Source organism: Pteropus vampyrus, unplaced genomic scaffold (genome assembly GCF_000151845.1).
Source record: "Pteropus vampyrus isolate Shadow unplaced genomic scaffold, Pvam_2.0 Scaffold129, whole genome shotgun sequence".
NCBI classification, from domain to species: Eukaryota; Metazoa; Chordata; class Mammalia; order Chiroptera; family Pteropodidae; genus Pteropus; species Pteropus vampyrus.
This window is the reverse complement of record NW_011888910.1, coordinates 2,932,216-2,944,829: the sequence shown is the minus strand read 5'-3', so window position 1 is coordinate 2,944,829 and position 12,614 is coordinate 2,932,216. Positions and strand designations below refer to the sequence as shown.

At 36.1% G+C, this 12,614-nt stretch overlaps 1 protein-coding gene across 10 annotated transcripts in view; it reads left to right on the top strand.

Annotated features, from left to right (window-relative positions):
• The window catches only part of FARS2 (phenylalanyl-tRNA synthetase 2, mitochondrial), a 455,949-nt gene that overhangs the window by 95,665 nt on the left and 347,670 nt on the right, over window positions 1-12,614 (top strand). For all 10 annotated transcript variants that reach the window (XM_023534658.1, XM_023534659.1, XM_023534660.1 and 7 more), the window contains one exon: window positions 11,123-11,757. In XM_023534658.1, coding sequence (XP_023390426.1) covers window positions 11,146-11,757 — 612 coding nt within the window. In that variant the 5' untranslated portion in view covers window positions 11,123-11,145. Of the gene's footprint in view, window positions 1-11,122; window positions 11,758-12,614 lie in introns of those variants that run through there.

Here is a 12,614-nt window from a genome sequence, read left to right as displayed (position 1 = left end):
TAGAAAAGCAAGATCATTGTTATCAGTGCCTACAGTTATTTCTAGGGATTAGGTATACCGGATGATTGTAAAAAAGTCATAATCGTGTCCAAGTGGACAAAACTCAAGGAAGGAGTATGGGATGCTCTTAGTACAACTGTGTGTTAAAACATTCTCCCAGGGATTTCATGTTATTGCAAGGTAATGATTTCAAAACAGTGTCCATTTGACCTTATATTAGTTAATTTCTACCTGGAGAGATAAGCATGTCCACAGATAATTATTCCTGGGTTCATTTGGCATGAAAAGTGTGAATATTTTTATTTTAAACATCTAGGTTATTTATGTTGATTTCGACCAAGCCAGCAGGAAATAAGTTTTTCTGGTGTCCAATTAGTTCCAGAATTTATAGAAACAGTATCTTCTGTTCTTCTGCACATCCAAACTGGGCTCTTAGAGATTTTATTCTTCATGTGTTGTACAAAACTCCCAGAATAATATCCCCCTAGTTATTCTCTAGGTAGAGCTATCTAGATAATGTGTTGCCTTGTCTCTGATGACTGACTTCATTTGCATGTGGAATTTTCATTATAGTTTCACTCTCAGTTGGAAAGAACTCTGGCTGGGATCACCAGGACCAGGAGCTTGGCTTGTACATTTTAATTTGTAAGACATTTGTCTTATTTGATAAAATTTCATGTGTGTTCTTAGCTTCTCTAATTTCTTTGGTTTAGGTAATGTAAACATTCTATAGCCTAATCTCTTAGTTTCTCTGAAATGTATAAATGCACATTGATATAGATTTTCTTGAATTCCGATAGGCTTCTTCTACTAATATAACATGATGTATTTTATTTTCCAATTTATTAAATTACATTTCCCTTCTGTTCAGTGTCACCTATGAGGTAGGAGAGGTGAAATCACTTTAATTGAACTAAATTACTGTTTTGCCGTATAATTAAAATTCTAATAACACTATTAACATACCTATGTTAATATATCAGAGTTAAAGAAAATGCTAGTTATGGAAGGACTCAAAATCCTGGGATCATTCTCTAACACATAGGTGCCTGAGAACTGAAACATGCTGAGTGTCCTGGGAAAGAAGCCAAGAGGGTGCAGGAAAGGCAGTTTAGGATAGGACTGTAAAGTAATCTAGACTTAATATTGTAAACTGTTAAGGGTTTTCCATCAGAAAATTGACATGGTCACATCTATATTTTAGAGGGGCCTCCTGTAATGCACAGTATGGAATGGAAGTGAAGGTAGAAAAGCTGAGGAAAGGGGCCATATTGGGGGTGGCCCATAATCTCTTATTTGTAATTCCAAAATCTGAAAAAATTCTGAATACTGAAAGTTTTGTCATTTATTTATTTATATATTTTTTGTAAATGTGGTGACAAAACTCATTTGTCAGTAAAATCTGAACTGAACTGATTTTATGTGTGAATTATTTTAGTACTGGTACTGGTCATGCTAATAATCTATGTTGATTTCTAGGGGTGTGTGTGTGTGTAAGTGTGTTTCTGAAAATATTTTTACTTTGGAAATATAAAAAAGGAGTTAGAGACAGCCCTGTGGATAACCGTTATTGGGGAGGTGAAGAATTCTTCCCCCTCTACCTTTTTTAAGTTCTTAGAGTTGGACTAATGATAAAATTGACATAGAATCAGATTAACAGGAAAAATACCAATTTAATGCCTGGGCATAGGAGAATCATGCATGATGCTCTGAGATGATGAACTTTTTATACCTTTTAGACAAAGAAACAATAAATTTGTGAGGCATTGACAGGACAAAAAAGTTGGTGCTATTAGTGAGGAATCTAAACAAAATTTGGCTTGGGTAGTAAATTAACAAAGAAGCAACAAAGTTTGTTTACACAGGCTCTTTTGATCCTGAATTCCTTAACTCTAGCTCTAAGGATGGCTTTCCTGCTTGGAGCAAGGGGAGCATCTTTCAATGAAGAGAATTGCTTCCTCCACAAAAAGACAAGAGAGGGTCAGTGTGCTCTCTAACTCCATCTGCTTGTCACGTAACTTTAATTCAAAATAATCAGTATACCAATGTAGGATATTTTGAGGTGCCTGCCCTGGGTCCCAACACTGTCAAAAGAAGAACTGAAGGCATCTATTATAATCAGTAGCACCTACAATAGAATTATTATAAATCTAATTGTGGTATATCTGTGAAGTATTGTATGTATGTGGGAGCCCCACCATATACAACCTAAAGACACAGGTGAGTTGTGTGGAATTTTTATAGAGACAGTGATGACCAGGAACTAGTGACAAATAGGGAAACATTACATAGCCCTACAATGCAAATGTTGACTGTGCATTAATAGAGAGGATTGGATGGTGAAGAATTGAAAGTGTGATTTATTGGTTATGAAATAACTTAGGCTATACCATAAAAAAAAAAAACTGTCAAAAGTGAGTATAGATACTCAGAGATTAGCTGAAGAAGTTTCAGAAACTTCATGGTGTAAAGTATCTGAAAGTCTGCATTGAAAAACTTTGCTGATCATAGCTAGTCTGGAACAGATTTACACTGTAGATGAAGGCATTGTATGAGACTAGGTTTCTAGAAAAAAGGATAAACAATGGGAAAGCACCAACTGGTTTTAAGAATGCTAACCATTGGGTGACTCTTTTTGGATATGTCAGTGTTGCAGGCACACTGAAGATAAAGTTGGCAGAGAATGGAGAACTTACTTCAGGTTCGAGAGGTATATGCAATTTACTTAGGCATCATTATTTATATGAGAAAGTAGAGGTAACCAGAGAAATATTTTCTGACTAATTCATTACCACTTTGTACATGCAATAAGGGCTCTCTAATAAGCTGGACTGGAAGAAAAGTGAAATTTTGTTGTTTTCAGCTATTTGTGCAATTAATGTTTTTGAAATTTGCCTACCCAACAATTTGACATCTATAATAGAGCCTGGCAACCAAGAAGTTTTATGCCTCCTAAAGAACAAGTATTAAAAACTAGAACAAAACTATATGCTTGCTTTAGTTAATAGATTACTCAGGTTCCAAGACCTTCTGAAAGAGCTCAGCCTTAAAAATGCTATTTGTGTATGACCCAGCAATTCTGCTTCTGAGTATTTATCTAAAGAAAAGAGAAATACTAATTCAAAAAGATATACATCCCCGTGTTCATTACAGTATTATGTACAATAGTCATGACTGGAAGCAACATAGATGTCTGTTAATAGATGAATGGATAAAGAATATGTGATACATACACATACACTTATACATACACAGTGGAATATTACTGAGCAATAAAAAGGAATGAAATCTTACTATTTGTAGCAACGTGAATGGGCCTAGAGGGTATTGTGCAAGCGAAATAAGTAAAAGACATACTATATGATTTCACTTATATGTGAATCTTAAAAAAAAATAAACAAAACAAACACACCCATAGATATAGAGAACAAGCTGATGGTTGCCAAAGGGGAGGGAGGTGGGTGAATGAGTGGAAAAAAAGAGAATATTGCATTAGGAAAAATAAGAATGCCTTAGAAGTTTGCAAAGATATTGATTAAGGGTAAAATGACACTTAAAGTAGTTGGACCAAAAAAAAAAAAGATGAGCATTTTTGACTCTTAAATACTGCAGATACATTAACTAATTAATCCTCACATTCCCTTATGAGATAGGAGCTATTATATTCCTCCATTTTATGGATGAAGGAACCCAAGAAAAAGAAGTAACTCCTGTCAGCAGACACTATCAGTGCTCTGCCTGAATCTCCTGAGTTACTCTGGACATCATCTGTAGGTTTGCGGAACAGTTCACATTTACTCTGCCTCTTATGTCAAGTACCTGCATGTCTCTTTGTTTCTTTGTTTCTCTCTCTGTCTCTCTGTCTCTCTGCCTCTCTGTCTCTGTCTCTGTCTGTCTCTTTCTCTTCTGGTCTGAGGACTTTTTCCAGTTATAGGATCATATTTTGCCTTTGTGTGGGACAGGCTGGGGAGTACTCACACGCAAAAATGCTGTTTATGCAATTGCTAATGCTTGAAATGAGGTTGATAAATTAACACCAGCAAATACTTGGCAGTGACTTTGGACTACAGTGATATTTGAAAGTGAACCTGCAAAGAAGACATTGAAGGATTTCATGTTACCAATGAAAGATTATGTCACACTTCTCATGCCAGCAGTTGATTAGCTAGAGTAGTAAATAAGTTGAGTAAATGCTGGTTTTGATAATGTTGTACCTCTTGTGCATTCCTTGAATGATGGGTAAATTGCTGAAATGGTATTAAATTTAGACAAGCATGAGGGTAGTGTTGCCGATGGTGATGGTGACATCATGAATACAGATGTAATAATGTGATTTGTAATAGGAAATATATATTTGGTCTTTGTCCCTTCTTTTCAGCACATAGTTCCTAAAACAACTCATAATTTCTAATTGCAGTTGTAACCCATGTAATTATAACTTATAGGGGCATCTTTTATTATAATATTTAGTTTTGTTTCTAGTTCCTGAAGTAACTGCAGAGACATAAAGGTGAAATGGATCTTTTGTTATTCAAATAATAATCTCTTTTCCACCACGCTTGCACTTATGTTAATTACGTGTTTTTTGGCAAGTTCCTAGATAACTGGAGGATGAGGGCTCATTGCCAGGGTAACCAACCAGACCTCTGGGGCGGGCTAAGGGGACTGGAAATTGAACTCAGTCACCAGTGGCCAAAGATTTAACTAATCATGCCTACGTTACGAAGCCTCCATAAAAACCCAGAAGAACGTGGTTCAGAGAGCTTCAGGGTCGGTGAACATGTGGAGGTGCTGAGAGGGTGGTGTGCCTAGAGAGGGTATGGAAGCTCTGGGCCCCTTCTCACATACCTTGCCATATGTGTCTCTTCTGTCTAGCTGTTCTTGAATTATATCTTGTTGTAATAAACTAATAATATAGTAAGTAAGTAAAATGTTTTCCTGAGTTATGTGAACCGCTCTAGCAAATTAGTTGAACCTAAATTAAGGGAACCTCTGATTTATAGTCAGTCATCACCTGGACCTTGTGAGTGGCCTCTGAAGTGGGGAGAGAGGACAGTCTTGTGGGACCGAGCCCCTTAACCTGTTGGATCTAACACTGCTACCTTCAGGCTCAGAATTGAGTTAAATTGTAGGTCCCTTATCTGGTGTCTGCAGAGAATTGGAAAATTGCTGGTGTCGGAAAATGTACATCAGAGCAGGTGAAAAATCTCCATAAGAGCACTATAGTGAAAAATGTATTGTTGGTTAATTCCTGGCCTTGAACAGCAAGTATGCAGTGATAACAGTGGGCAAGGAGTGACTCAGTTGAGGAAAGCCTGCTCAGATAGAAACCCATGTTAAAGAAACAGGAACAAGCCTTTTTAAAGGCCATGTATCAGTGATGCTCATGATTTGAGGATGATGTTCCAGGCTCATCATTAGATGTCCAGAGCAAGGCTAATGATTATTACAGTAATAGCAATATTGACTTACTTTCTGAGATCCTCTGGCAGCCCCAAACAATGCTGCATATATGGCATAGGTATTAACTTAATTTGAAATAAGTTTTAGTGAATATTTTCCTTAGAAATAAGAAATTTCTCAAAACTAAATACAGCGTAACTTTAACATGTATTAAGGACTTCATTAATTGGTTTAATTGAGAAATATTTATTTGGTATAGAAGCCGATATTATCAATTTCCTAGAAAATCTGAACGTCTTGGGAAAATACCATCAAGTGATTGGAATTGTGCTTATGAAAGTCGATTTATATCTAGAGAAAGAACATTGTAAAGGCAAAGAAGTTTTTTATATGCCAGACATTCCACCTGCATTGTTATAAAAAATAATTGCTTAGCTGGTCACTGAACACAATTAATTAAACTATGGCAATGTTATATTTGTACATTTGCATTTATTCTTGATATAATTTTAAGCAGGTTTACTATAGGCTATTAAAGTGGCTATAGCTCAACTCAACAGATATTTTAAAGTAAGTCTTTCTTATAAAAATAATTCAATTTTTTCAAAATAAAACATTTAATTAAAAATGTGATAGATACCTATTTAGAAAATTTAGATATATAAAGGTATGAAATAGGAAATTATTATCAGGTATAATAGCTTTTAAATCTTGTATAGTTTTCCCCAAGGTTTCTAAATATAATGTGCATGTATTTATAGGTAGATATATATTTACATGGTTAAGATCAAATCCTACATACAATTTTATATCTTATTTATCACTTTATAAGTGTACAATTATATCATTAACTCTTTGCAACCATTATACTTTATGAGTGCATAATATTTTATGGCTCTACTATAATTTACTTAATCATTCCCTTGTTAGGAATGCTTATGTTTATAATATTTTTCTATTACAAATCATACTGTAATGAAACTTCATGTTTAATATCTATCTTCATTTACATTATTCCCTTGTGATAAATTCCTAGAAGGGTAATTACCCTGTCAAAAGGTATGAGCAGTTTTTACTCTCTTGATAGTGCTAAATTGCTTTCTAGAAAGGTTGAACCAATAATACTCCCACCAGTAACATGGGGAACTGCCTTTGTATTTATACTACTCAGCAGAAACGAAAACATACTCTTGCCTTGCCTTTTTTGAGTAAAAGTTAATGGAAGTTAGCAATCTCTCCATCGTTTTTTAGTAGAGTAAAATGTGTAAACTATGTGTTGACTGAGTCAAGCTTCATTTTTCTCAGTAAAAACTGTTTTTAAATACTGCATCTGGAGGGTAATGGAATGTGCCTGATCTTTTGTGTAGTTGTGGCCATATGTAGGTCATGCTTGCTTACCATGGCCCTTTCCAGTAAGCTAATTGCACTTGAGACAAATTACTAGTCCGGTGGAGTTCATGTACTATTTAGTGTCTCCTTTATACACAAAACTGAAGGAGATTGAAAGGAAAGACTGTTTAAGCAATTAGAAAATTCATTTCTAACATTTATTCGATGTTTTACTAGTTCATAGTCACTGTGCTTGATACATAGTGGTGCGATCTATAACCGTATAATAAGATGCCTCAGATACCTTTTTATTTTTATTAATTAAATTTATTTTAACTTAATTTTTAAAATAAAAATTGTATATGTTTAAGATATACAATACGATGATTTGATACACATATGCATAGCGAAATGATTTCTACAGTCAAGCTAATTAACACATCATCTCCTCACATAGTTACCATTTTTTGTATGTATAATGAGAGTACCTGAAGTCTACTCTCAGCAATTTTCCGGTATTGAATACAGTATTACTAACTATAGTCGTGTTGTGCATTAGAGCTCTAGGCTTACTCTTCCTACTGACTGCACCTTTGTCACCTTTGACCAATATCTTCCCATTTTCCCTACCTACTTTCTACTCTTTGCTTCTATGAATTAAACTTTTTTAGATTCCACATATATGTGAGATTTTAACTAGACTTAACTTGAAGTAGAAAGAACATTTACCTGGCAATGAGACCTCTGGGTTCTGTTACCACCTGTGACTATGATTGATCGGCTGAACATCCTTGGAAACACAGCTAATCTGTGACTTGGTGTCCTTATCTACAAAATGTGAGCTTTGGACTAAATGACCTCTGTGGGCCTTTCTATGTTTCTATTTTTTTTTTTTTAATTCTGCTGAAGATTGAATATCTCCCTCTGTTTGTATAAAAGTTGAAATTACACTTTTTGAAGCTAGTTTGTATATTAAGATATATTCTTGGGAATCAGTTTTGATTGTTTTGGGTATATAATTCCCATTTTTCTTATATGAGGGTCTAGATCTGCCCTGTGCAATATGGTAGCTACTAGTCACATGGAGCCATTTAAATTAAAATTAAGTAAAATTAAATACAATTAAAAATTAAGTCCCTCAACTGGGCAATATAAGTTAAGTGTATTATGAAGAGGATCAAGTTTAATTTTTGTACTAGAGATAGGCATTATTTTCTGTATTTCATACATGAGAAACTTGAGGGCCAGAAAGGTCAATTATTTTGTCCAAGGATAACACACAGCACCTAAGTGGCAGACTTAGGGTCATACCCACATGGAGGTTTCTGCAAAGTGTGATCTTTTGCCCATTCTGTTGTATTAATTCTTCTTACGATTGGTCTCACTGCCTCTTGTGTACCAGTGTTAGCATATTTAATATCCACATTGTACTTTTGTTACTTTTAGTGGCTTTATAATTGACATATATTTGTGACTAGGAAGATATGCTTAATAGCATGGAAAACTTTTTAGAGGTAAGCTAGAACAGGGCTCAGCAAACTCCTTCTGTAAAGGACAAGATAAGTATTTTAGGTCTGTAGGCTGTACAGCCTCTGGGGCAACTATTCAGCTCTGCCTTTATAGTAGAAAAGCTATCATAGACAATATGTAAACAAATGGGCTTTCCTGGGTTACAACAAAACTTTATTTACAAAAACAGGACATGGGCAGGTTTGGGCTTCGGGTCCTGTGTTAAACAATATTTCACTTCCACCATTTAGTCTAATATATTTTATTTGATTTATTGATATATTCATTCATGTATTCATTTATATATTTAAAATGCATTGCTTTATAAAATACATTGCTCAGATAAGATAGAAGTTAAGATAGGTAATTAAGAGATGTATTTTGAATTTAATAGTTTTGGGTCTATTTTGATTGAATAGTACTTGAGTTGCTCAGAGTTCTGAACTTTGTCTATGGGTAGGAATATGAGTTTTTGCAAATTATAAGATCTACCTGAGCCTTAGTTTCTTTGTCAAATGGTAAGGATAATACATATTCTTACTGAGCTTTTGAAAGGATGACTTGGAAGACCAATGTACCAGTTAAAGAACACTGTTGGTAGTGGTGTTATTTTCCTGGGTCTCCTGTATATTCCAGATGAACTATTTCTTATAGACTTGATAAAGGCAAAAGAAAGAAATTTACTTTTCAGTTGGATGTGGGAAAACTATTGTAGTCATTATTCTTTCTCTCTAAAAGATGATAATAGAAAAATACAAGTGTTTTGAGTTGGCAGAAATGACAGTGGAGAATATATGCAGGGGATAAGCAGATAGATATAAAGTCTGAAAATGAAGACAAGAAAATGAAAGCGAGTGGTAGGTGAGCAGAACAAAGAAAGGACGTCGAATGGTACCTATTTATGGAAACAACCTAGAAATGGGTCTGGATGTGTGAGGAGCTAGGGACTGAGAAGGAAAAGGAAGTCAGTAATGTATAAATAAGTGCATCAAAAGCACCTTTTCCAGAAGAATTCTGAACTTAATATAGCAGCATATGCCTTTGGAAGGAAGAAATGCTTTCTTGTGTTTTGCCAAGGGCAGTGGGCTAGGTAGTTAACAACCTAACAATATAACTTTGTGCTAAGATGTATAAGGTGGCATAAACATATTTAAAATTCCTATCTACTGCACTGACAAGCCATTGAACGCTGTAGATGGGAAGACAGATTTCTGTTGAATCTGAGCCAAAAAACACTTTTCAAAACAACTTTGACAAAACAGTGCCATAAATGAATAAATCCAGAGAGTTCCTGAGAATCTTCAAAAACTTCTGACATGACGGCAGTGTCAGACAAAGGTGCTATGCACAAGCTTCTAATAAGCAGTGACACACACATGATAATTTAACTTGGAGCTAGATATTTTCAATTCTGTTTTTTAATCTGGTGAACTGTGCTGCCTGGCTACATACTACATATGTTTTTGATGGTCATTTGGAGCAGTATAATTCTCTCCTAATGCAGGTTAATATCATGAAGTTATGCATTTTCTTGGTGTGATTGTAGAGCCCTTGAAGTAAAATAACCACATGATTGTATGCTGTAAAGTAGCCTAATAGATGAGAATTCACAATTGTAGAAGATGGATTTGGGTGATTTAAGTTCTTAGTAAATTTTTTATGAACATAGGGATATGGCATCTAAAGATTTTATAACCGGGATCCCTGAGTCAATTTAAAACTTGTTCTGTGACAGTAGAGAAAGAATACTATGTTAAGTGGTCCCAAATCCTGCAATGTTGTCTTATCTTTCCCAGTACCTTATGGTTTGGTCACCTGTATCTGGGCCTTTGATACCTCATCTGTGACATGGACAGCCTGTACTAGATGACTGCCAAGGTGACTTTCATCTGTGAAATTTGGTGCTCTTATTAAATTCTAGGCATTTTTTTAAAATGATATGGTAAATATTCTGGCTTCTGGCTTCTCTGCATCCCTTTCCAAGTAAGTTTAGTCCTGCTCTTGGTTTATTGTGGGTGTGTAGTAGAAACTTGGCCTTTTACAAAATGAAAGTATAATTGATGGGATGCTGCGATGGTATCAAGTTTAAATGACATGAACAGATGTGAAGATAGAAAGGATTTATTTTTATGAAAATAATTTCAGCTGTCCATTGGTATAGTCTTTCACTTTGTGTGCTATTTCCTTAAGTTTTTCATTTTTATTTTTAAAAGTATTAAATAAAAATAACCACACACCTAAAGTGGTGTATTTTATTCGAGACGTCAAAAAAAAAATGTTGTTAATGTCATTTTGTAATTTAGTGAAATAATCCAGAAGTCATGCTCTGTCAAAGGTAAGCAAAACTTTGTAGTTATGAAGAAGAAAGGCAGAAGAGATGTTCAGGATGGCTATTTCAAATGTCATTGCTTCTGCTATACTTCAGAGGCGTATATGTAATCATTTGCTTCCTTTAATTAATGTGGGACCCTGCTAAAAGTCCTTTCTTTTAGATGATTTCTCTGAAGATTTTTGGACCTAAAATGTAGCAAAAAAAAAAAAAAAGAAGTCATATTTATAAGTTTTATTCAACATGAGGTGCTCAGAACATGACATATCCTGATAATGGAAATTTTCTTTAAACCCAAAGATCTAAATGGCAAAGGAAGGACAACTAGAGATTAGGGATCTAAAAGTGACGTTCAGGATTCTTTTGATTTAGAGCAGTAAATATTAAGCCTCTCTCCGCAGATTTCCTTAATTGGATCTTCTGTGTATGTGGGGGAGGTGATGGAGGAAGCAGAGATGTTAGTAGGACAATGGGGAGCTGGTGGGGGACACAAAAGACACACTTTTCTCAGAGTAAAACTTGACTTGTGCTTTGCATGTATGTTCTTTTCAGAATCTGTGAAAGCAGCTTCTACAATGGTTTGTTCAGCTCTCAGAAGAGTTGCCCGCATGCGTGTCTACCTGGTGAGGAAGGCCAGCAGTGTCTCCAGAGGCCATCAGCATCAGGCCTTGGGCTCAAGGCCTGCTGTTTCAGAGTTTACTGTCGGAGGAGCTCCAGGTGGTTTGGTGGAGCTGCTTGGTAAATCCTACCCTCTGGACGACTACAGCAACCTCTCCCGGAAAGTCCTCTCCAGGGTTGGCAGAAATCTGCACAACAAGCAGCATCATCCTCTTTGGCTGATCAAGGAGAGGGTGAAGGAGCACTTCTACAAGCAGTACGTGGGGCGCTTTGGGACTCCTCTGTTCTCCGTCTACGATGACCTTTCTCCGGTGGTCACGACCTGGCAGAACTTTGACAGCTTGCTCATCCCAGCTGACCACCCCAGCCGGAAGAAGGGTGACAACTATTACCTGAATCGGACTCACATGCTACGAGCGCACACCTCTGCGCATCAGTGGGACCTGCTGCACGCTGGGCTGGATGCCTTCCTGGTGGTGGGCGACGTTTACCGGCGTGACCAGATTGACTCCCAGCACTACCCCGTTTTCCACCAGCTGGAGGCTGTCCGGCTCTTCTCCAAGCATGAGGTGAGTCTTGAGACAGTTGTTGAAGGACAGCATGGACATTCTTGTTGAGGTCACTAAAGCTTATCTCAGCGAAACCAGTACAGTTGTCTTTTGCGTTCATGAATTATTTTTCCTTAATGCCATCCTTTGTATAGGCCGAGCCTCAATATTTTTTGACCGATTTGTTGCATCACAAACTATAGATATTGGTAGGTCTTTGTTTTCTCTTGTCTGACCTCATCCTTTCTCAAGGTTTCTTCCTAAGAATGAATGGTCAGTGGCTCAAATTTACCCTCACCGAGATGGCTAATGATACAATGCTGAAACTTATGGTCAGGTTATTCCAGTTTTCAGTTAGTAGAAGTTAATTATGTGTTCATGTTGTTAGAAATTAATGAATTTCTTATACTATAGTGAAGAAGACTGGTGGTTTATTGGCTTAGACTGTAAACTGTGAGTCATGTTGTAGGAGACAACCTTTTGTCTTAGGACGTGCTATTTTCCTGTGAATCTGTGATAACACAGTAATAGGTTATCTTTATACAAAAAGTCTATCCAAGCTTGATCTCAGAGCTACTTAGACGGGCATTCTTAGTACATGGAATATCTGACTATTTTCTAAGTTAGGGATAATGACTATTAAGGATACAGATTTATTAGGAAATGAAAGGGAAATGAACAAAGACAGGTTAAAATCTGGGAAATATGACCAGATAGATAGAATATCACCCACAATTAATGTGCTAGAAGAGATGTGATGCCAGTAATGTGATATCCAGGTCATGGCAGTGGGCAGGAGCTCAGCCCAGCTTATCTCATTAAAAAATAAAAATAAAATAAGGAAAGCACTCACTGGTTTGTAAGCTGCATGCCGTGAA